The sequence below is a fragment of the Argentina silus genome, assembly GCF_951799395.1.
Source record: "Argentina silus genome assembly, chromosome: 11".
Taxonomy (NCBI): Eukaryota; Metazoa; Chordata; class Actinopteri; order Argentiniformes; family Argentinidae; genus Argentina; species Argentina silus.
In genome coordinates this window covers 10,867,482-10,892,368 of record NC_139665.1, presented here as the reverse complement: position 1 = coordinate 10,892,368, position 24,887 = coordinate 10,867,482, and the positions used below count along the sequence as shown (strand labels likewise).

Below are 24,887 nucleotides of genomic sequence, written 5' to 3'. Positions count from 1 at the left end.
AAAAAATAAGCCTCTGCAGAAAGGCTCAGAGGTTGCTGTTCATACTCAATATGCTGCAGTTGAAATTGGAAAATGTAAGGTGAATCAGACCTATTATTGAAAAAGGCAATTTTCTTGTTGCTTCAAATCTGCTCTTATTGAGATATGATCAAATTTTTACAGACAAGCTCTGAATTTGCCAGCCAAGGGAATATATATTACCTCTGTCCTATCATTTATGATTAGGAAGCTGTTTGAAATCCTAGAAGATACTTCTTATAGGCCTACGCCTAAGATTGCACCTAATATTTTTGGAGCTAGTAATTACTTATTGACAATTGTTGGCTGGCTTGTTATTGACATATGCCTCACAAGGCTTCTCAGTTCCCATGGGAGGATAGCTGAAATAAGATTTGTTTATATAGATTTCTGTCAAAGATGTCTTCCCTTTATAATTCTCATTTTATCAAATGAACTTGGTCAGCAGCAGTATGTTCTAAATTCTACATGTAATTGGAAGGCAACAACAACAGATGTGATACAAATCTAGTTAGGTATGGTTTATACAGGTTGTGTAAAGTATTTATGTTCATTAGAATTATTTAAGTCATTAAGAGTGTTCATTACAATTATGGTATTGATATTGGAATAGAAAAGCCTATAGAATTTCACCTTAACTTTTCACCTATCAATTGTAATATAAAGGAAAAGGAGCCATTGCACTGGTAATTGGACAACCATGGCATTTTATACTGACACACACATATTTGCCATGTGATTACCTTCTAGTTAGGTCCTTCTGTCCAAAAATTGGCTACAAATTAGGGGTGGTTGCCAACATGACAAATACATATTTGACTGTGGATGTGGTTGAGCAGTGCGATGGCCAGCAGTTCAGAGTTGGCCAGACAATCCAGAACATGTGGCACGCAGCTCACCAGATGCTGATACTTTTGAATTAAATTGCAATTGGTGCGTGCGTTGTGTGTGTGTGTGTGTGTGTGTGTGTGTGTGTGTGTGTGTGTGTGTGTGTGTGTGTGTGTGTGTGTGTGTGTGAGAGAGAGAGAGAGAGAGAGAGAGAGAGAGAGAGAGAGAGAGAGCCCCCCTCCCACCACCAACACCACCACCCACCCCGGTCAGGTGATCCGGTGCCCGAGCAGCTGTGCAGCCTCGGTATCATTCTCCATCAAATAGTCAGCAGAGCAGACACAGACCAGCCGAGAACACAAACACCGACGGATACATAGAATAAACCCCGACACACCGCACATAGGACGCGTTGTGACAATAGTACGGCATGGGGGACCGTATGGCTTTGTTGCTGTTGGTGGTGGCAACCTCGGCATTAGCGGTGGAGGTAAGAAAAGAGGGAGACGGGCAGTATCGTTTCAAGGCAATGTGCTCACCATGCTATTCCTCTTCTCTTCCGTTGCTGTTGCGGGAGTATTCGGAAAATTCCGAACCAAAAGGGGCTCATTATGCATGAATAGAACAAGATGAAACCAGACAGTCAACAAGGCTGTGCATTTTACACGTCTGAATAGATCATGTTCAACAGCTTCAGACTAAGTAAAATGATGGACCTGGAATGTTATATTTTCAGAGTTAAAACCCCCGTGGAATTCTCTTCTCGTTGTCAAGTGCTGTCCTTCCACATTCGTTATCTTAGTCATTGCTTGCGTAATTGGAGCCAACTATGGATATTTTGTTTTCAGTAGACATTATTATATACATCGTTATGTTAGTTTTGAATAGAGAGGAAGATGATCGGTCATACAAAAGATGACTGGAATTTGTAGGCTTAAACGAACGTGATTTATAGCCTAGTCAGAGTTATGCATTGCTTTCATCTCCAATTTTCATCCAAACGATGTTGACTGCGTGATGATTCTGACCAAATTGGATGACCAGTTGAAATAGTGTTTTTTGTTTTGTTTTTGTTTTTATTTCAACAACTTGTGTAGTCTCTTTTTGTATGCCTCCAGGGTATATTTGAGGTGGTGGGCGTGTTTGAAAATAAAAAAAAATCTATTTATACCTTTCCTCTTAATAACTTTATGTAAATGGCTTTGGTCTTACTGCGTAAGCAACAGCAAACATATAGATTGAATTTGGCACAGTGCGCCTATGAATTACGAGAGCAATGATTATTTTTTCACCCCTCGTCAACATGTTTCATGTTGAGGATAAAGAGAACAGAATGGGAGTTAGAAGTAAGATGGCGGCGAGGCACTGCAGCATTCCATGAACATAGGCTCGGAACATAGGGAAACATCGGAAACAATTCGTTACCATTTCAATAGTCCTATCGACATACTGTCTACCTGTTTCCACTCTAATATGATTTAGACTATACCAGACCTCTTAGAAAATACCCCTCTGAAATATTTCGATAGATCGATAGATAGATCAAATGGACATGTTTGGATTTGGCCCTGATGTTGGGCTGTGTTGCATGACCACTTAACATCCATCCTTCAGGCGCTGTGCCCTGTCGGTATTGTGTGGCCTTGTAGAAACACAACAACGATCCTCTTTAACCACATTCAAGACAGTCTTACAAGAGAAGACAAACGATACGCTGTCATTGCGGGGCCCAGCTGCAACATTTGGGTTCTGTGGAAACTGCGGTTGTCCTTGGAACAAATGTTGCCGAGCCGGTAGCGGATACATTTGATAAGGGCGCTACTTGTAACAGGTCGATACTCTGAACAATAGCCATTACTCCTCACAGTCCTCTGTTACCTTCTTTTGGTCTGATTTGTCTGTATTATACAGGCAGCTTTCACAGCATACGACATAACTTATTGGTTATTTTATTTATGACTGAATTGTTGTGGTTGAATGCAGGAATGTGCATTGATGTAGCCTGATAATACTGTAAATGATACAGATAAAGGTAACAATATATGGTCCTTCAATGAAAAAAGCAGAGGTTATGTTCATTCGCGAGGTCGTTGTTAAGAAATGGATATGCACCATTGTCGTTCGTTGACACTTTATTGAGGGTACTTGGGGGAGAAATGACCCTTGTACTCTTAAGGACTACAGCAGACCATCCTCTACTTCCAGCAGGCTTTTATTGTCGAGCCTGGGAGACGAATTCCAGCCTTTGTGTGTTTCTCATCCTTGGGAAATTGGTTAGAGGACCAATGGAGGCACTCTGTCAATGCACTGCAATCATTCAGCCCAAGGCAACAGCCTCCCCCCCCCCACACCCCCCGTCAGTGCACATTATGCCTGTTGTTCACCCGTTGTATCCGATTGGCATCCTCCACTGCTCATGCTGCAGTCCCTTCCCTTTAAAGCGCCAGTTGCTTTAGCCCCCAACAATTAGCTCTACATCACAGGTTGCTTTACCCCTGTGACTGGGGTTGTTGTGTTCCCTGTCATGGTTTCTGTTCCTCCTGCCAATGCTCCTCCATTTTGAGCCCTTTTATGTTTTGTCTTTGTGCCTCTTTCTGCCTGCCAGACAGGAATGCCTGCCCTTTTTTTTTTTTTTTTGCTTATCATGTAGCGGTTTTTTTTTGGTGTTGTCGTGGCTGTTGTCGTCCTCCCCATCTCGCTCTCTCTCTCTCTCTCTCTCTCGTCCCCACTGCTGTTATCCCCTTTAAGTGTTTGTCTGAAAAGGTCACATCCCCTTGAATGGAATGGTAGGTATTCAGGGGGAGCTGATCTCAGTGAAAACATGCCACTGCGGTGAAAGGCCTGCTTTGTGTGCTGTAACCTGGCCTCTCAGCAGATAGCACAGATGCTAACCCACCCTGCCTGGAGAGGCAGACGACGACGGTCTAGTAGGAGTTTAGAACACGTTTACACGGGGGCACCACTTCCCTACCGTCCCTCACCCACGAATATCTGCTCTACGTGCAGATATTCCCCCCGATGTCAGTGCCATGGCAACAACACCACTGCTGTACTGTACCACATGGGGTCATGTCTTAATCCCATGTGTCACGGACATGGACATATCTCTCGCGAAAAAAGCATGACCGATCATGCGCTCCTTCGGGTGGAGTGAGCATGTTATGACCTTCATGTCGACACATGACCTGTGCTTATACACGACCAGGACAAAAGAGGCCCGGCCCATCCCATTGAAAAGTAATCAAGCGGTTGTTATGATTCCAGCTAGCCTCGATACGATGGGCTTGTACGAGCGCATAGACCTGCCTTCACATCAGAGCGGCGGAGAGAAGCTGCCAGCTCAATGCCATGTGACGCACGGGTTGATGGATGGCTCTACTCGCTGTAATCAGTCTGGCCGTCACGTGGACACGTACATCATCGGTCTGATAGCAATATGCGTCTGACACACCCACACACGCAGAAAGCGAGATGCATTAAGTCGTATAAATGGCTGAACGCAGTATGTCTGTGTACTCTCATGAGTCTCACCAGGGCAAGTTCTGCTGAACAAAATCCGGTAACACGTTACTTTAAGGTGCTACCCATAAAGGATTTATGAATAGCTTATTACTAGTTATTATGAGCAAGTCGTTCACTTGCTCATAAATCATTTATCTATTATCAATACACCCACCCCAGACGCTCTCACTACAGCTTGGCCAGTCCAGCCTCAACCCCTCCCTCGAAAACTCTTGCTCTATTCCTCTCTCCTGCCCCAAATGCCCCTCACCCTAAAATGACAGCTCCTCTGAACCAGTTCTTCTCTTCTCTCTCTCTCTCTCTCTCTCCTTGAAATGATCCCCCTGTTCCCCCTCTCTCCCTGCTCCCCTCCGTGTCCTGGGTTTCCGTGGCGGCGCTGCCCTCCCCCGGTGCCTGGCACCCGCGCTATAATTAGAGCGTTTCCCTGAGAGGCGCGGCCGCCGCACGATATTCCTGTCTCCGTTCTCGGTTCTCCTTCCTCCCCTTTTTCTCTCTCTCTCCCTCTCTCTCGCCGTTCCCTCCAGGAGGCCAATGTTTCCCTCGATCAGTCCTCTTTATGTTCGCACGACGTACATTAAAATGCGAGGGGAGTGATTGTTGTGTTGTCTTTGGGTTGCTGTTAAAGTTGATTGTTCAAGCTGTGGAAGGACTGAAAGGAGTCACTGCCAACGCTGGTGTGTTCTCCGTTGATTCATAGCTCTCTGTTTCTGAAGATGTCATTAAAGGTCATCTGCTTTGCAAAACTGTAAAACAGTTAGTGAAATGCCAGTAGCCGCCCGCCCACCCTCCTGGCGTTGGAAGTGTGAGTTACGTCAAGAAGCAGTGGGATATTCTTGTCTGAGCTAACCCTTCTATTCCTGGTTTTAGTTCCTGTTTTGTCCCTGCCATATGTCCCATGGTGGTGGACTTCCTATGTTTGTGCTTTAGCAGGAAGCATACAGCAATGGCCTACACTAGGGACATTATTGTTTCCCACCCGTTATTCATCCTCTGTGTGTGTGTAAAGAGCATTTGGTTCTGATTCCAATTGTGTTCCCAAGATTATTACAGTTGTTCTATATACAGATGTCTACTTTGGTGATTTGTGCAGCAGAAAATAAGAGCACCATCTGGGGTGGGGCACACTGGCACGGCAGACGTGCCAATTAGGTATGGGGAGGTCAGGGCAGTTCAGGAGCTTACAACTGGTACACACACACACACACACACACACTCCAGATAACCTCTCCTCTCTGCATCTCCCTCTCTCCCTAATGCATAGAAATACACCTATGATGAAATGCCTGTTCCCAGATGGGCTTGGCAGTAGGGTGTTGAGTGTTGTCATGGTGATAGAGAGGGGGTTGGGGGGGGGGGGGTAGGCAGGCAGGCAGGCAGGCAGCTCCCTGTTGGCCAGCTGGGAACAGACCCCATCGTCATGGTGATGGCCAAGGCAACTGGTCTTTGGACCTGTGTACAAGGCCGTCCCGGGCTGTAATTGGAATGTTGGCAGGGAGGGTGTCAAGGAAACGAGGGGCAGACTGAGTGGCCTGTAATCACTGTAACACACTCCCCTGAGGATCCGGTCCCAGAGACCAGCCACAGATATCATTACACACACACACACACACACACACACACATATACACACACATATACACACACACAACCCTAAGTCACAGCATGTCAAGTCATTAGTGTGTGTGTGTGTGTGGGTGTATGTGGAGAGAGAGAGACAAAGAGCAAACTCCCCTGTTGTCACCTCACCAGCCTAATATAATTCAGACATTTCCTTCCTAACTAGCTTCCCCCCACAGCGTCCATTACAGTATTCAACAAAAGAAGCAGACTGCACAGTACATAGAGTAAGATATTCTTCTGTAACAGAACTACGTGAGTCTACATAGAATCTCTTGATTCTGCCTGTGTTAACACTCAGTTATTTTTGAGGTGTGTCTCAAATGTTGGCTTTGCTATCTGGTTGTGTGATGTGTCTGGCGATTTCTTTTGGTAGGGTAGAGACAGAGCACACTCTCTCCCGCCACGTTCTGTCCCCTCAGGGGGTCCCAGGCTGAAATCAGATCCCACATCTCTGAGGCAGGGCCTGAGCTGCTCAGATAAGACTAGACCACAATTAATATTGCCACAGGCCTGTTCTCACAACTGGGCCCTTGGGGATTGTGTGTGTGTGTGTGTGTGTGTGTGTGTGTGTGTGTGTGTGTGGGGGGGGGGTAGGGGTAGGGGTAGGGGGGGTGTCTGTGTCTGGGTGTGTGCAAAGACTGACAAAGCAGATAGGAGGGTCAAGGGACAGAGGATAAATTTACTCTGGCTAGAGGCACACAAGGGACATCTATATATACCAATACAAGCCTGCTCCTATTATTATTATTATTGTTATTATTATTATTATTATATGGGAAGTGATGGCCAGAGGGATAGTAAATAACCAATAAGAATGTGAGTATGAGCAAATTGAGGCAATAATGATGTTGCAACACCGCTAGGCTTTCAAGCACAAATACAGAGCAAAGATCACATTTGCATTCAGTACGCACGAAGGGACTTCACATTTGCTTGGTCACGCAAACTGTCGTCGAATGAGGTCACCGAACTGAAATATAGCTTTGTTTGCTTGTATTACAGATTAACACGACCGCAGTCAGGAGATGAGCATCTGATGTGATATCAGTGATATTTTCGGAGCGTTCCTTGTTCTTGCTGTGATGTTATGGACGGGCGCTCTGAACCGCTCCCTCTCCTCACACCCTCCTATAGGGGAGCTGGATAACTCATGACTCACTGTGTTCGAAGGCATCGGCAGTGGGCGTCTGCCAAGCCTAGTTCCAACTAGATCGGGCCAGTCCGAAGATTAGGCTTGGGTGTATGATTGACACTTTCAGAGACAGACCGAGGCCGCGGCCAGAACATACTCAGTGTGTTGGTTGTGGGGGGGGGGTTTGTTGGTGTATTGTTGCAGGGGAAGGGCACTTGTTTCTGACAAAATGATATGAAAACATTCAGAATTGTGCACAGGCTCTAGAACACGTATGATCAACGTTGCGGTTGCGATTGCTTTTGCGTGATGTGCCCAGTTTATTCCCGATTAGGCCTAGACTTTTTAACTGGTTTATATTTCTCTCCTCCACAAACGAGGGCCAGAGAGCTCGAGCCAACTCAGAGTGGAGCCGTTGAAGTGTCACTCACGCGTCGTAGGTAGAATTGCAGCAGAATAGCCTCGATCTTTGTGATCTTTAGTGTAAAACTGAGGGGGCACAATCCCCCCCCCCCCTTTCAGGAAATAGCACACAGGAGAGACGCTAATCTCTACTTGATTGTTTCTCACAGCGGCTAGGTCCATTGAAACAATGTACTCCTTCTAGTTTCCATGGCATCAGCTTTTTGCTTCCTATGAAGCAGAGATATTTACCTCAGCCGCTGGGATCATTAATAAACTCCCAGCGACTGTGTCAGCCCAGGCCTATGGCATGACGGATGGTAGCAGTCTGGAGGGTTTTTTTTCCATTTCAGAACCAGATATAACCCGTACGTTTAGTATGAGCCAACAGTACATACTAGATGGGTCTTTAACAGCCACCTGGATACTGGATAGTGTAGTGAGACTGTAGACCGTGGGCCTATGGCTCTGTGGTGAAGCCTATGGTTCTGTGGTGAAGCCTAACTGTCAGGTGTCGTCAAATAGCACCATCTGGTCCTATGTCCAGCCAATATCTAATGGCGCTGTGCAGGGGCAATAAAATACAATAACAATCTACAGCAGATTATTGCAATATTATTGTTTCTCAATACTGGATCTATAATCCGGGCCATTTTTGGGGCGATTTGTTCCCTGAGTTCTACCAATGATGTGGTTATGGTATACCTACTGTGTAAACTACCAAGGTGCTAAACACAGTTTTCAGTTCCACTTTACATTTTCAGTAAACATAGGAGTATTATGATGTATCGTGACCCATGTATCAGGGTACAGTATGGTGTCGTGAGGTCCTGGCCGCTACCCAGAACCTGATATCTAGTGGTACAGTGTAGTACCATGGCTGTATGGAGGTTGTGAGTGAACAGCGGGGGCGCCGGTGCCGGTATCAGTGTGGGATATCTCGGCCGGGCTCAACCTAATCCTCCTCACACAGATTACTCCCGGCAGGCTGGCGAGACGATGGGATGAGAGTGGGCAGAGGAAAAGCGACTGTAGCAAGCGGTGCAGGGAAGCCCTGTCTCCTCCTATGATATCCACCAGTCCACTTTCCAGCTCTGTCTGTCTGTCTGTCTGTCTCTCTCTGTCTGCCTCTCTCTTTTTTCTTTCTCCCCTTGAGTTAGGGTGTGGACCGTAGGCTGCTCCAAACCTCATTCGTCCGCATCGCAATCTCTTTCCGTATCTCACGTTTTGTGTCGATCGTTTTCTTTCTCTCTCTCTCTCTCTCTCTCTCTCTCTCTCTCATTCTCTCTCATTTCACCTCTCCATCTTGTGTAGTGTTCTAGAAAGTCTTGATTTATAAGACTGCAGTGGTTTGGCTCCGTTCCCCAGTTCTCCCTCAACACCCCTCTCTGCAGAAAGACAGAGAGAGACGGAGGGAAAGATGGAGGGAGAAGTAGGAAGCTAAAAAAATAAAATAAAAAAAAAAGACGAAGGGCGTGATTTACAAGGCAAAAAAATAAAAAAGGATGGCGAGAATTTGGATACGGGGAGACTGGTTGAGCACCGACATGCCCAACCCAACCCAGCCCAACCCAGCCTGGCTGTGGTTTCAATGGGCCCAGTTCCATTTCAACTTCTGGGCACTTCTCCACTTCCCTCATCTATTCAGTGCCCGCAGATCTGAAGAACTGGGAGAGCTGTAAGCCTTATGCCGACGGCTCGACCCGAAACCCTCCTTTCAGATCCGTCAACATTTAAGGAATAGGGACTAGGAGCCATGTGGTTAGGGGTCCAAACGGAACAGTAAATAGGCCAGCGTCGTCTTACCGACCGACGAGCAGGGAGAGGCCGGTGGAGGTAGAAACCGTTCGTTGTCGTGGATTAGGAGGACGGTGAAAATCGGAAAGCTGACCCTGGTTTTTGTAGGTGACTTGGACCAACGGCCGGTGAGAGAGTTGATTTGCAGACCCCTGAGTTTGACCCCTGCATGTTGGATAACTGAATGGGAATTAATCTCGGTCTCTTAAGCGTCCCCGCTCAGCGCTCACAGATGGCAGTGTGGGAATTGAGACCCGGTCCCTTAAGTAACCCTGTCCTACAGATGGCAGAGGGTGTTAGTGCTGGCTCCATGCGCTATCATGGCATGTGTTGAAGAGAGGTTGGGGTGAGAGGGATTTCACACTCTGTGTGTATGTGTGTTTGTGTGTGTCTGTGTGTGTGTGTGTGTGTGTGTGCCAGGGATTTACAGATTTGCATGCCACTAGGGCATGTGGTAGGGCAGGTTGGTCTGAAGGACATGAACTTCATTAGGCAACACATCCATGTAGATCTGCAATCTGATGTGTTTGAAATTGAAAGTGTGCGTTTGTGTGCATTTGTGTGTGTATAAGGAGTACATTGCGCACTAGCTGCTTGGTAGAATCAAGTCTGCTCAAAGTATGTCATCCACTTAACAAACAAACATTTGTGTGTGTGTGTGCCAGAGAATTCAAACTACTAACAAGATTACGGAATAAACAATGGCATCAGTCTCTCTCTCTCTCTCTCTCTCTTGCTCCTTTTCTCTCTCCCTCTCGCTCCTTTTCTCTCTCTCTCCCCCTCTCTCCCTCTCTCTCTTTCTCTCCCCCTCTCCCTCCCTCCCTCCCTCTCTCTCTCTTTGTGCTCTCTCATTCCCTAGCACAATGCAGTCATTCACTCGTTTGTCTGTTCCTCCTTTCCTACGGGGGACCTCAGCACAAAACCTTCTTATGCATGCAGACAGTGTGGTTCACACACCCAAATACACGTCTTATCAACGCGCACGCACACACACACACACTCATACACACACACACCCATACACACACACACACCCATACACCCACACACACACACCCATACACACACACTCATACACACACATAAACACACACACCCATACACACACACACACACACACACACCCACACCCCATCCACCCTTTTCTCTAGCCCTGCTCTGTCACACAGAGATAGATATAGTTACATAATCTCATTTACCAGTACAGTGCATAGGAAATGGACGGACAAAGACATACACATGAATGCAGACCCTCTGGCATATCAGATCTCTCCCAGTGCACTCGAGAGTACTGTGTGTGTGTGTGTGTGTGTGTGTGTGTGTGTGTGTGTGTGGCTGTTCGTTTAAGACATCTCTAAAAGCTGCATTTATGGTGGAATAGGTTGTGTGTGATTGTACTGTTTAGGTGGATCAGTAACCATGTAACACCCTGTCAGCCCTCTCTGAGGCCTCAGAAGACCCTCATTATGGTCAACACCATTTGGTGACTAATCCTCCTCCTCCTCCTCAGAAGGCTACTGATCGACAGGGTCGCTGATGTGCATGTCAATGTCCTGGAACAGCAACCAAACTGACCGGGGAATCTCTCTTTCTCTCCCTCTCCCTCTCCCCTTATTCCTTCCCCCCCCCCCCCTCTCTCTCTCTCACCCCCTCATCACCCTCCCCAAAATCTCCCTCGCCTCTCTCTTCTTTCGTGCTCTCTCCGTCCATCTCTCTTCCTTTTCCCCTCTCTCTTCCGTCATTCCCTCCCTCCCTCCCTCCCTCCCTCCAGGTGCCAACAGATGGGTCGATGGGGTTGCAGGCGGAGCCCCAGGTGGCCATGTTCTGTGGGAAGCTCAACATGCACGTCAACGTCCAGACTGGCAAGTGGGAGTCGGACCCCTCAGGCACCAAGAGCTGCATCGGCACCAAGGAGGGCATCCTGCAGTACTGCCAGGAGGTAGGAGGGGGTGTGGGGGGGGGAGGGGGGGGCTAGCGAAAAGAGAGAGAGAGAGAGAGAGAGAAGTAGTAGTCAAAGGACGGTCGGCCAGATGGGGTGGCAGAGGAGGATGAAGACATGGATGATAGATGATGGTGGATGAGGGGGGATGGAGAAAGAGAGAGAAGTAGTTGAGGGATGGTCGACCAGATGGGATGACAGAGGACGAAGAGATGGACGATAGATGATGGTGGATGAGGAGAGAGAGAGAGATGGTAGGCCAGATGGGATGACATGAGGAGAGAGGGAGGCAGGGGAGAGATGGATGATAGATGACGGTGGATGAGAGGGAGAGAGGCAAACTAAAAGTGTGTGTCCTCCTCCTCCTCCTCTTCAGGTGTACCCCGAGCTGCAGATCACTAACGTGGTGGAGGCCAACCAACCAGTCAGCATCCAGAACTGGTGCAAGAAGGGCCGCAAGCAGTGCCGCAGTCACCTGCACATAGTAGTGCCCTACCGCTGCCTGGGTATGTGACACCTACCTCCCCCTGTGTGTGTGTGTGTGTGTGTGTGTGTGTGTGTGTGTGTGTGTCTCTCTCTCTGTATATGTGTCTCTCTGTGTGTGTGTGTCTCTCTGTGTCTGTCTGTCTGTGTCTGTCTGTCTGTGTGCCCCTGTTTGTCTGTGGGCCATGGACAATGAGGCTGCCTGTGTGTCTATTAGATGGCTCTATGTGTGTGTGTGTGTGTGTGTGTGTGTGTATATGTGTATATATATATATATATATATATATATATATATATATATATACACACCGCATATATATATATATATTAAATGTGTGTGTGTGTGTGTATATATATTAAATGTGTGTGTGTGTGTGTTGCAGTGGGAGAGTTTGTGAGCGACGCCCTGCTGGTCCCTGATAAGTGTAAGTTCCTGCACCAGGAGCGTATGGACATGTGTGAGAGCCACCTGCACTGGCACACCGTGGCTAAGGAGGTGAGGCAGCATCTGCTGGACACACACACACACACACTACACCCACACACACCCACACTACACCTATACACACACACTACACACACACACACACCCACACACTACACTCACACACATACACACTACACACACACACACACACACACTACGTGTACATCAGGGGAGGCCGGTGGAGGTAGGAACGAGGAACGGTATCAAACGCTTCCGGGACACATTCCATACCTGTGCTTTTCTCCCTCTCAGTCCTGCGGAGACCGCACCATGAATCTCCATGACTACGGGATGCTGTTGCCGTGCGGCATCGACCGTTTCCGCGGGGTGGAGTTTGTGTGCTGTCCGTCGGAGGCGGAGCGGGAGGCAGACAGCGCCGAGCAGGACGAGGACGACTCAGACGTCTGGTGGGGCGGAGCCGAGACCGACTACACCGACAACAGGTACACACACACACACACGCATACACACGCACGCATACACACACACACACACACGCATACACACACACGCATACACACACACGCATACACACACACACACATACATACATACACACACACACATACACGCATACATACACACGCATGCATGCATGCATACATACACACACACATACAGGCATACATACACACACGCATACATACACACACACATGCATGCATGCATACATACACACATATTTCTTTCAGTAGATGCTGTATTATCCGAGATATTTTGTTGCACTTTGAGCGGTGACAGACTTCACATAGGCCAAATATAATATCATATAAAGATCCGTTCAGCCCTTTTGGTTAAAACACAATGTTTTCAAATAGAGCATTTTTTTAATCGCAAGAGCTAACAATAGACATCTTTATTTACGACATCTGTCGGTATCAGCCTAATGAGTGCGCAGTCTGATCGCCTTGGTAGTGTTGGGTATTGTGTGTTGGGTATTGAAGAGATGTTGCCCATTCAGATAGAGATTTAGACAGGTGAGTACCTGAAGAATGGTCAGTTCATGATAATGAAACGGTTAGTTTAGACTCTGGATTCCAGTTCACACCTGAACAACTGTGCACCCAGAGTTCACATTGTCCCGAGTCGCCCCAGTGAGCATGAGGGAGAAGAATAACATAACAAGGTTGAGGTGTGTGTGTGTGTGTGTGTGTGTGTGTGTGTGTGTGTGTGTGTGTGTGTGTGTGTGTGTGTGTGTGTGTGTGTGTCGGAGTCGGATCATGCAGGTATGGTAACAGTGTTCAGATAGCATAGCCAGGAGACTTTGCCTGTTTAGAGGGTCCTGCTGGTTTCCTGGCCACATGAATCCATAACTTGGCTTAATGGTTGACAGAAGTAGAACACCACAGACCAGAGGTGGACTGTCAGAGGAGAATGGGTCTACAGGCAATAAATAGACACAGTCAAAGACAACATGATCACTCATCATTATTGATGTATTGTAGCTGAGTGTGTCAAATTCAGAGCGGTTTGTAAACCCATGTGTGTGATTGTCTTTACTTAGCTTGCAACAAAGGTGGTAATGTTGGGGCGCTTCGTGGCGTAGCACACTAATGCGCTTATCACATAATCGCAAGGTTCCTAGTTCGATTCCGACCCTCGACCTATCTTGCATGTCATCCCTCCTCTCTCTCTCACCCATCCTTCCTGTCAATCTCTACTGTCTCTATCCCAATAAAGCAGAAATGCCCTAAAAACATATTTAAAAAAAAAAAAAAAAAGATGGTAATGTTACCATTAGAGAGTAGGGCCTATATCCTATAGGCCAATACCCAAATGTAAACCTAGGCTATTCTTCTAAAAGAGAGTCCACTTCAAGGTCCTCTCTGAAGAGGAGGCTCTAGGGGTCTAGCAGGAGTCACAGGTTTTTTCCGAAGTCTTTCTGTCCGAAGTCTTTTTTTTGCATTAAATTGAAGGTAAGCACTTTATGTAGTGGAATAAAGACTTGGTAAAATGAAAAACCTCTCTCTCTTCCTCTCTCTCTCTTTCTCTCTTTCTCTCTTTCTCTCTCTCTCTCTCTCTCTCTCTCTCAGTATGATACGAGAGGCGGAGCCAGCTGAGCAGCAGGAGGAGGCGGGGCCTGCCATGGTAGAGGAGGAGGATGAAGACGAGGTGGTGGAGGAGGATGAGGAAGAGGAGGAAGAGGAGGTGCTGGGCAACGACCAGGACGGGGACGGCGATGAGGACGAGGAGGACGAGGAGGACGAGGAGGACGACATCATCGACGAGCGTGACGACAGCGAGGCCACGACCAACGTCGCCATGACCACCACCACCACCACCACCACAGAGTCTGTGGAGGAGGTCGTCAGAGGTGGGATACGCTGGAGGGCCACACACACACACATGGGACAGCAACATTTATAGTGTGTGTGTGTGTGTGTGCGTGCGTGTGCGTGTGTGTTCATGTATGTCTGTCCACTCCCTCAGTCAAGATTGAGTGTGAGTACAGGTGACGTGGGTTTAGTGTTTGCGGACATGTGTGTGTGTGCACAGGTGTCCATGTATGCCTGTCCACTCCCTCAGTCAAGAATGAGTGTGAGTACACGTGACATGGGTTTAGTGTTTGCGGACACGTGTGTGTGTGTGCGGACGTGTGTGTGTGTGCTGACGGGAGTGTGCGTGTGTGTGTGTGTGCTGACGGGCGTGTGTGTGCGCTGACGGGCGTGTGTGTGTGTGTGTGTGTGTGTGTGTGTGTGTGTGTGCGTGCTGACGGCCGTGTGTGTGTGTGTGCGTGCGTGTCTCCTCTCAGAGGTGTGTTGGGCGAGCGCGGAGACAGGGCCGTGCCGTGCCATGCTGCCCCGCTGGTACTTTGACCGCGAGGAGGGTCGCTGTGCCCAGTTTATCTACGGGGGCTGCGGGGGCAACCGGAATAACTTTGAGTCGGAGGAGTACTGCCTGTCTGTCTGCAGCAGTGTCAGTAAGTGCCACAGACAAGGAGACCCCCCCACCACCACCACCACCTGTCTGTCCGTGTGTCTTTGTCTGCGTGTCCTCGTCCAGTAGCCGTCTGTCTGCTAGAAGCCTTGACTCCTAACCACACTGACTGGCTGACCTCTGGTTTCACTCACCACTACCACTCTGTGTGTGTGTGTGTGTGTGTGTGTGTCTTTTGTCTTCCACGTGGATGAGAACACACACACACAGGTCTCTAACCTTTGTGGATCTTCTACTAACACAAAGAGCAAGTGACCGCCCTCTTCAGACACCCAGTTTTTTGTTTTCCACTGATCCTGTTTCAGCGGTCACGTGCGTGCGGGTGCACGTGTGTGTGCGGGTGCGCGTGTGTGTGTGCGGTTTCTCTCTCACGCTGATTTGAATGTTGTGTAACGCCGTGACCTGGTAGTGGGAATGCATGTCGGTATCACTGAGGGCGTTTGGTTGGACCTATCTGGCGTTCTATCTCTCTCTCTCTCATGTTCCCTCCTTCCCCTCACCCCCCTCTACGTAGTCTCCCTCTCTCTCTCTCTCTCCCTCCCCCCCTCTCTCTCTCTCTCTCCCCCCCTTTCTCTCTCTCTCCCCCTCTCTCTCTCTCCCCCTTTCTCTCTCTCTCTCTCCCTCTCTCTCTCTCTTCTCTTTCCCTCCCGCTGTCTCTCTCAGGCTCCCTCTTTCTCTCACTTTTGCTCCCCCCCTCCTCCTCTCTCTCTCTGTTCTGCGAGAGAGAGAGAGAGGGAGGTTTCCGCTCGGTCGAGCACGTCGGAGGTGTGAAAGATCCGTCGTGTGGGAACGAGGTTGCAGCTCGTGTTTTCCACCTGCAGCCTTCACCCTCCTCCCTCTCTGTACCGCGCCCGCCTCGCGCGGGTCACCCCTCACCTCCCCGTGCGGTCACAAAGCGGTCAACGAGCATTCGAGTTCCAGTCGGGGTCAAATTGCGGTCAAGAGCGGTCAAAAGATAGAAGGAATATTCCCACCCTAAGATGATGGCCCTAACTGAACACAAGGTTTCCACCCAGGGCAGTAAGGTTATTTTAAAGGGATGGTTCACCCAAATGACCAAATCACATGTTTTAGTTCCTTTCCCTGAAAGGTTTCTATGGACCTAAAGACTTTGTGTTTACTGTTTATCTTGGGATTATAACTGATAGCTAATCAAACATGCTCACTTAGGTTCCGTTGACTTGGCGTTGGTTGTTGGTAAGGAATGCTATTAATTAGCGCTTAGCGACAGGGCCCATGTCAACAGAACCAGAGTGTGGATTTGAAGTCTGCCCTTTGTCCATAGAACCATTTCAGGGTAAGGAACTCAACTATGTGATTTTGTCATTTGGGTGAACTGTCCCTTTAAGGTGGTTGACGTTGAGGTTGATCAGCGAAATGCTCTGCGTCGTTGTTCAGGACTATTGAGTTGCTGGGAAGTGAAGTCATATGCTGCCCTCTACGCGCACACACACACACACACACACACAATTTAACAAGCAACAACAATGCTCTACTTGCCCACACTCTCAGAACCCAGTGTATTGAAGCATTCAGGTCGATGTCTAATTAACTGCCACAGATGATGTACGTCACAATGTCACGTAATGCTATCTACGCAGTTTAGCCCGAGGAGAATTTCCAACAGCATTTTTGGCAAGAGAGAAAGCGTCACCCTAGCAAGGATGTGACATCAATGGAAGAGACGGCCACAGTTTTATGTCACCCAGAGAGCAATGGGGTCATGGAGGCCCAGACTTAAGAGGTTGTTGTTGTAGAGTGTAGCGTTAATGTACTCGAATGTGAAGTGTCAGCATGACTCGGGGGCATTGGAGGCTGGACGCATCCCATGCATTATAATGAGCACCGTTTTCTTCGATATCTGCCTTCCACCAGCCTTCCCTGCTTGGGAGTGGTCCTAAGACAACCGCTCACCCCCCCCCCCCCCCCCCTCCAAATCAGGCTCCCACACCACCGCCCACACAAACCCCTCTTCAGACACACTCCTCTCTCTCTCCCTCTCCCTCACTTCTCTCTCTCTCTCTCTCTCTCCCTCACTCGCACTCTAACCCAGCTGCTGCTCTAACAACCTTGTGGCTTCTCGTTAAGTGTCTGCTCGTTAAGCCTGATAAGCGATTAGCTGAAACACAAAACACAGAAGAGAAAGGGCACAATGAACACACCTTAGAATGACTAATTACTCCAAATGTTGTTGTTTTTTTGTTTTGTTTTTTAAGGTAAAAAGGAGAGAGATAGAGAGAGGGGGGAATGGGAATGTCAGGAGACACGATGTGTAGTAGTTGGTTTTTTTTCTCAACATCTACCACGTCTCTCCATTCCCCTCTCTCAATCTACCCCCTCTACCTGCCCCCACCCCTCTTCCCTCCCCTGTCTCAATCTACCCCTCTATCCCCTCCTCCCCTCCCTCAGTGCCCACCGCCGCCCCCAGCCCCCCCGACGCAGTGGACCGCTACCTGGAGACCCCCGGGGACGAGAACGAGCACAGCCACTTCCAGAAGGCCAAGGAGAGCCTGGAGGCCAAGCACCGCGAGAGGATGTCTCAGGTAGGAGGGAGAGAGGCAGAAGGGAGGTGGAGGAGGGGGAGGGTTAAGGAGGGTGTCAGAGAAATGGGAAGAGAGGGCCAGGTATGAGAGGCTGGTGTGTGTGTGTGTGTGTGTGTGTGTGTGTGTGTGTGTGTGTGTGTGTGTGTGTGTGTGTGTGTGTGTGTGTGTGTGTGTGTGTGTGTGTGTGTGTGTGTGTGTGTGTGTGTGTAACCTGTTGTCTTCTCCTATCTTGTCTGTAGGTAATGAGGGAATGGGAGGAGGCTGAGAGGGAGGCCAAGAGTCTGCCCCGTGCTGATAAGAAGGCTGTGATCCAGGTCAGGCACATGCGTACACAAACATACACACACACACACACATGCAGGCACGCACGTACACACACACACTTATGTTAATGTCTGTTCCTGTTACTGAACTGTATTTGTATTATTCAGTAACGTGTATAAATGCATTGTGTGTCGTATACACATCTAAATGTGTGAATCATGTATGTGCGTAGTTTATAAACCTGTGTGTGTCTCTCTCTCTCTCTCTCTGTGTGTGCGTGTGTGCGTGTGTGTGTGTGTGTGCGTGTATGTGTGTGTGCGTGTGTGTGTGTGTGTGTGTGTGTGCGCGTGTGTGTGTGACGGCAGCGTTTCCAGGAGAAGGTGGAGTCTCTGGAGCAGGAGGCAGCCAGTGAGAGGCAGCAGCTGGTGGAGACCCACATGGCCCGCGTGGAGGCCCTGCTCAACGACCGCCGCCGCCTGGCCCTGGAGAGCTACCTCACCTCCCTGCAGGCAGACCCACCCAGGGTGTGTACACACACACACACACACGCACATACATACTCACTCACTCACTCACTCACTCACACTCTCTATCTCGCATACACACACATACATACATGCGCACATACATACATACATACATGCGCACACACACACACACACACTACTTCTCCCCCACACACAGACATTCTGACTCTCTCTCTCTGTCCCTAGCCTCGCCATGTGTTCAGCCTGTTGAAGAAGTACGTCCGTGCGGAGCAGAAGGACAGACAACACACCCTGAAACACTTTGAGCACGTCCGCATGGTGGACCCCAAGAAGGCCGCGCAGATCAGACCCCAGGTACGACCCTCCTCCAATCACGGACGAGGACGCCGGCCTCCTGCAGACCTGCTCCATCCTACCATTCAACCACCAACCACTTTGCTGTCCTTTAATGTCTGTGTCTGTGTGTGTGTGTGTGTGTGTGTCCCACCCTAGGTGCTGACCCACCTACGCGTGATTGAAGAGAGGATGAACCAGTCCCTTGGCCTGCTCTACAAGGTCCCCGGAGTGGCTGAGGACATACAGGACCAAGTCGGTGAGTCATCCGCCCCCCTCATCCGGTCCCTGATACGAACCAATAACCCCCCCACAGCAGCCCTCATCCCCACATAGACAACTGTTCATGGACTTCATATTCACCCAAAACCCTCACTCACGTCTACAGTCCATGTTGTCTGTCTGGTATTTAGATACAGTATTCCTCCTACTACTGTACCATGTTAACAGTGTCTCGTTCTGTCTGTCTGTGTGTCTGGGCTTATTATTGGAGTCTGGTGCGTCAGGGAGCCATCTGTGTCTGTCTCTTAGTCAGTCTCAGTCTGGTCCCCCCCCCTCCCCCTCCCTCCCTCCCTCCTTTCAGGCTGCCGCAAGCCCACAGCAACACACACACACACACACACACACACACACACACACACACAGATTGCTTTATCTCCCTGTCATTCGAAGAAGCAGGAGAAAATAGAGCGACCTCACGCTTCAGAGTGCAACGCCCGAGGAAGCCATTGCGGTCGGAAAACACATCGGGCGCGCGCTTCTTTTCGAGCGCGGTTTAGCCCGCGTCGGTTTAATCTGTTCCTTACTGTCGTTTTGTGCGGAGATTTACCTCAGCATCTAAACCGTTTTGCTACAGTACGCGAGGAACTATAACCTCATTGAAATGTTCATTTAGATATGGAACGGTACGCGAGGCTTTTCTCTCATTTCGTTGGACTGTATAAGCCCAGTTAGCTCATTTGTTCCCCTCAGCGGGCTTACATGTGGTATTCTAATCGTGTCATTTGTGTGGAGTCCTTGGCAGGTCCCCGTAGTGTTCTTTAGCGTCTAACGTCTAGTCTGCTGATCCTTGTAATGTGTTGTGGCAGCTTCTTTAGAGGTACCGACGAATCGCGTGTCGCGTCTTCCGCATCAAGGCTACTTGCCGCTCAGCTGAGCACAGAACCCTCCTCAGCTGAGGAGAATCTGAATGTCTTTTGATTTCTCTCTTCCCTCCCTCCCTTTTTTTTTTTCTCTCACCCTCTTTCTCTTTCTCTGTCTCTCTCTTCCCCCCCCCCCTCGCTCTCTCTCCCTCCCTCTCTCTCTCTCTCCCTCTCTCTCTCTCCTCTCCCCCCTCCCTCTCCAGAGTTGTTGCAGAGGGAACAGGCAGAGATGGCCCAGCAGCTGTCGTCCATGCAGAGTGATGTGAGGGTCAGCTACGGCAACGACGCCCTGATGCCCGACCTGCCCGACAGCACCGCCGCCCTGGACCTGCTGCCCCAGGAGGAGGGCCTGGGCCTGGACGGCCTGGGCTTCATCCACCCAGAGAGCTTCAACCAGGCCAACACCCAGAACCAGGGTAGATATATACATACAACCAACCATCCCAACACCCAGAACCAGGGTAGATATATACATACAACCAGCCCCAACACCCAGAACCAGGGTAGATATATACATACAACCAGCCCCAACACCCAGAACCAGGGTAGATATATACATACAACCAGCCTCAACACCCAGAACCAGGGTAGATATATACATACAACCAGCCTCAACACCCAGAACCAGGGTAGATATATACATACAACCAGCCCCAACACCCAGAACCAGGGTAGATATATACATACAACCAGGCCAACACCCAGAACCAGGGTAGATATATACATACAACCAGCATGATCAAGACACAGCTATGTCAATATGAGATTAACCTCTGACTCTTTTACCTCTTCCTCCTCAGTGGAACCTGTTGATGCTCGCCCCAACCCTGATAGAGGTCTTCCAACAAGGCCAGGTGTGTGTGTGTGTGTGTGTGTGTGTGCATTGCAGCGTCATGTGTTACATACTGCATCTATCCAAGCGTGTGTGTGTGTGACTGTACATATCTCTTCAATAGTGTCTGGTCTGAAGCCAGAGGAGGTTCCTGAGCTCAGGATGGAGGCAGAGGAGAGACACAGCGCAAGCTACGAAGTCCACCACCAGAAGCTGGTATACACAAACACACACAATTTACTGCTCTTGTGTCCTTGTGGCAGGCTCACAAGGTTGTGTTGTCATGGCAACCAGGCCCCGCTGAGACTGAGGCTGTTAAGAGCTATGTCAGGATGTTATTTTCTCAAGGGCTCTCGTCTTAATTGTCCTCAGCCGAACAGCGGCTGAAGTTGAATAATGAAAGGAACACAAGAAGTTACTGGCCCCGTTTCAACCCCAGCGCCATTCAGCCACTGTCGCATTCATCTTACCTCAGAAATCCCTCTCAAATAACCCCTTTATCCGGAAATAAACCCATATTACGACCTCTGTACACTCTGTTCATCGTAATCCTTTAATCCTGACATTTTATAACTTTCAGTCCAAATTCGTCATACTCTCTCCTAACTTACTCCCCCACCCCCACCCCCACCCCCCCAAGAATTACATGTCACCCCCCCCAATCTGCAAGCTGAGATATCCAGTCCCCTGTCGGCAGCGTCGTTCCGTCATCCATCTTTCATCCCAGTGGGTGGGATGAAACATGGATGAAATTAGACATTCATCCATGTCTTACAATAGTGTCACATTTTACCATTGGCAAATCATTGTATTTGTTAAAAATAAAAAGCGGCTTGGGATCGTTTAATCCACTCTCAGTGTTGCTTTGATCGGTTGACCTTGTGTATAGAGGCTCTAATGTGTCCGTAACCGTCTAATTTCTTTGCAACTGGTCGGCTCGTTCCCTGCTACTGTTTTAATACTGTTTTAAGGCCTCTCGGGTCGATGAAACCCAGCGAGAGGGAGGAAATGTCAACGCGCCCCCCAAAAAAAGAAGCTATTTCCAGAGTTCAATGGCTACATGTTACTTTAGATTGTCTGTCTCTCCAGGTGTTCTTTGCTGAGGACGTTGGTTCTAACAAGGGAGCCATTATCGGCCTGATGGTGGGTGGTGTCGTCATAGCGACTGTTATCGTCATCACCCTGGTGATGCTAAGGAAGAAGCAGTACACATCTATCCACCACGGAGTCATCGAGGTGAGAGAGAGGGGGGATTGTTGTGTGTGTGTGTGTGTGTGTGTTTAAGTGCGGGAGTGTTGTCATGCTTAATTCCGTCATTTTTCGCATTAGTTTCATAAATCTTTTTTGTTTTCTGTGTTTGCATTATTGTCAGGTGTGTGTGTGTGTGTGTGTGTGTGTGTGTGTGTAACCCTTCTCTCTCTCTCTCCTCTCCAGGTGGACGCTGCAGTGACCCCCGAGGAGCGCCACCTCTCTAAGATGCAGCAGAATGGCTATGAGAACCCCACCTACAAGTTCTTTGAGCAGATGCAGAACTGAGGAAAGAACGTCCCTCACCCCCCCCCACCTTGACCACTACCCCCCTGTCCCACTCCTACTTTTACCTCCCTACCCCGGTCCTTATCCCCCCCCCCTCCCTCACCCCTCCACAGACAGTGTGGGCTGGACCACTATCAATATCACTCCTTCTCCACACTGGTCCAGTAGTCAGTTGAAGTGTTTGGCTTGTGATGGTTGAGGTGTGGATTTGGGTAGGGAAAGCTGACCCTAGTCCAGTGTTGAGGGGCATTCTCTGTCACCCACACTGTCCCACTCTACACTACTGCACTCACTATACACTGGGGTATACAGCAGCTGAGGTCTATGGGTAATGAAATCCTCCTGTTTTCCCCTCTCTCTCTCTCTCTCTCTCTCTCTTTTTCCCCCTCTCTCTTTCTCTCCTTCTCCATGCATTCTTATGACAGCTGTGCTGTGTGAAAGCACACACGGCTAAACATGATGACGATGGTAATAATGTACTTTGAATGAGCTCTTTATTTTAGAGTTATTCTATGGTTTCTGGTTTTGTTTTTCAAAAAAGAATAGAAATGAACAAAAAAAAGAAAAATGTAAAACAAAAGAGTTTTTTTTTTTTTTTTTTTTTTAATTGCGTGTCATGTAATGAAGTAATGCTGAAATCTAGCTGTTCCTATTTAGTGCATGATGACAACAATGATGGACGGGATTTAAAAAAAAAAAACTGAAAAAAAACTGAAAAAAAAGAGGTTCTTTCCGCTTCTCAGAGAGGTCCTTTCTCACGTAGAGATTGTCTAGCAGGATTGTACATTTAGTATCTTCTCGTGATCATGTGACTTAAAGACGGTGAAAAAAATAATAATTATAAATCTAGATGAATGGGCTCTCTGCTTTGATATCATGTTAAATACACTTTTAAGAGAGATCTGTGCTTTTGGACTTACGGTCTGTTTCTTTTTTTTTCATCTTTTTTTTTTTTTAACCATGCTATATTCCTAATGCTACGGGGGGCTGGCTTGATCCGTATGTGTATAATATTATTATTTTTATCTGACGTTTGTTGTGTTGGCATCCTATACATTTGCAGAATTTAATGTAGAGGCTCCTAAAAACTGCCCTATTTAATTTTTGGATTTCTTTTTCCATTCATGTTGTTGTGTGTTTTTTAAGGGGAGGGTGTGGTGGGAAAGGCCGATTCAGGTTGGGGGAGGGGAGGGGAAGGGGGTGGGGGTTGGCAATTGTGTGTGTGTGCGTGTGTGTGTGTGTTCTCTCCAGTCTAGTTAGCGTTCTCGTCCGGTTCCATGTTTGCAGAAATAAAACAAACCCTTCTCTGCCGTCTGTTAATGAGTGTGATACACATATCTTCACAAGATGTTTCCCCCCCTCCCCCCCAATCAACCCCTCTCTCTCTCCCTCCCTCTGTCTCCTTTTCTCTTCTTCTGAGACTAGAACAGGTGCTGTGCTGCAGGGCGTGCATGTGAAAGATGGAGAGAGGAAAGGAGGGAAGAGGTAGAGGGAATTACTAGCTGTTCCAGATGGGTAGCCAGGCAAGCAGCCCGTAAAATGGATTTTCACCCCCCCTTCCCTCTCCTTCAGGCATGTTACTCACCTCTACCATCCAAACACTTGTCAACATCCCCCACATATGACCAACCTGGGCACATTCAGGGGCCTGGAGGGGCTGGTTCAATGGAATCCTAACAGTTTCAGTGGGGAGTAAGGAGTTTGCAGGTTTGAGGTTGCCCTCGGTTTGTTAAGAGTATCTGTTGATCGTGAGCATACATCTTTGTTTAGGAAAGGCCCTTTTCAGTTGAAGGTCTACTAGTAGCAGAGGTGTCTGTCAGGGTTGTGGTGGTGTGGAGAGCTGTGTGAGTCACTCTGCAGTGGATGAGGCTTTTGCTTTGGTTTCAGGAGGGTGCTTACTTCATGGCCAGCAGGTGACAGTAGAGTTAGATAGAAAGCAGGGTTTCTGTCTTTTTTTTTTTTTTTTTCTGTGGCTTTATTTCCACTGTGTGTAATATTGTGCAAGCCATTTGCTTTTGACTGGGAAAACGCTTTCTACACTGTATTCCATAAATAAAGTTTTGAATGTACATACAACTCTTGAGTCTTGGCTCTTTTGTTTGTGTGTTTTACTCGTGGATATTGTTGCTGAAGACCAGTTTACCGTTTTAGTGGACACCTCCCATCAGAACTGATCCAGAATATTTGAGATACTCACATGGCTCCAGAGAAGGCAGACTCTTCGTTGCCACCTAGTGGACACCGTGGACAACTGACAGACACTTGGTAAGTCTGGGGTCACTATTCGGTCCATGCCTCTGGTCATTGATCAAAGATCGGTCAAAAAAAGCAGGGCAGTGGGCTCAATCATATGACAGAGGAACTTCCCCTCATTTAATTTCTTCCCAAATATATAAGTTATAGTATAATACGTTGGGGTTTTAGAGTTGTTGTTGTTTTTTTAGAGAGAAGCTCCTTCTTTCTCAGTGTTTCTGCTCCCAACTTCGTGGTTCATCAAATGTTTGTTCAGAATATTTCTACAGAAGTTTCTACTTTCTAATATTTCTACAGAATAAAAAAAAAAGCCTTGAGGATGTAGGCTATA

General features: G+C 48.3%; 1 protein-coding gene across 2 annotated transcripts; it reads left to right on the top strand.

The window, feature by feature from the left end:
- Positions 1-1,176: 1,176 nt before the first annotated feature.
- Positions 1,177-24,379, top strand: appa (amyloid beta (A4) precursor protein a). Of its 2 annotated transcripts, XM_083680347.1 has the most exons (17): positions 1,177-1,336; positions 11,091-11,258; positions 11,635-11,764; positions 12,125-12,237; positions 12,481-12,671; positions 14,262-14,542; positions 14,981-15,148; positions 17,575-17,708; positions 17,948-18,022; positions 18,338-18,496; positions 18,686-18,814; positions 18,953-19,052; positions 20,139-20,351; positions 20,736-20,789; positions 20,892-20,983; positions 21,857-22,003; positions 22,202-24,379. In XM_083680347.1, exons 1-17 carry the CDS (start codon positions 1,277-1,279, stop codon positions 22,301-22,303), a joined length of 2,316 nt encoding a protein of 771 aa, XP_083536473.1. In that variant the 5' UTR covers positions 1,177-1,276; the 3' UTR covers positions 22,304-24,379. The 2 variants fall into 2 exon arrangements, with proteins under 2 accessions (XP_083536473.1, XP_083536474.1); XM_083680348.1 differs by lacking the exon at positions 14,981-15,148.
- The last annotated feature ends 508 nt before the right edge of the window (positions 24,380-24,887 follow it).

Bases quoted from the DNA above. Each gene is read 5' to 3' on its own strand.
- appa (XM_083680347.1), top strand. From the start codon at position 1,277: ATGGGGGACCGTATGGCTTTGTTGCTGTTGGTGGTGGCAACCTCGGCA. The intron at 11,765-12,124 runs GTATGTGACACC...TGTGTGTTGCAG, and splicing joins AGTGCCCTACCGCTGCCTGG to TGGGAGAGTTTGTGAGCGAC. The intron at 15,149-17,574 runs GTAAGTGCCACA...CCCCTCCCTCAG, and splicing joins GTCTGTCTGCAGCAGTGTCA to TGCCCACCGCCGCCCCCAGC.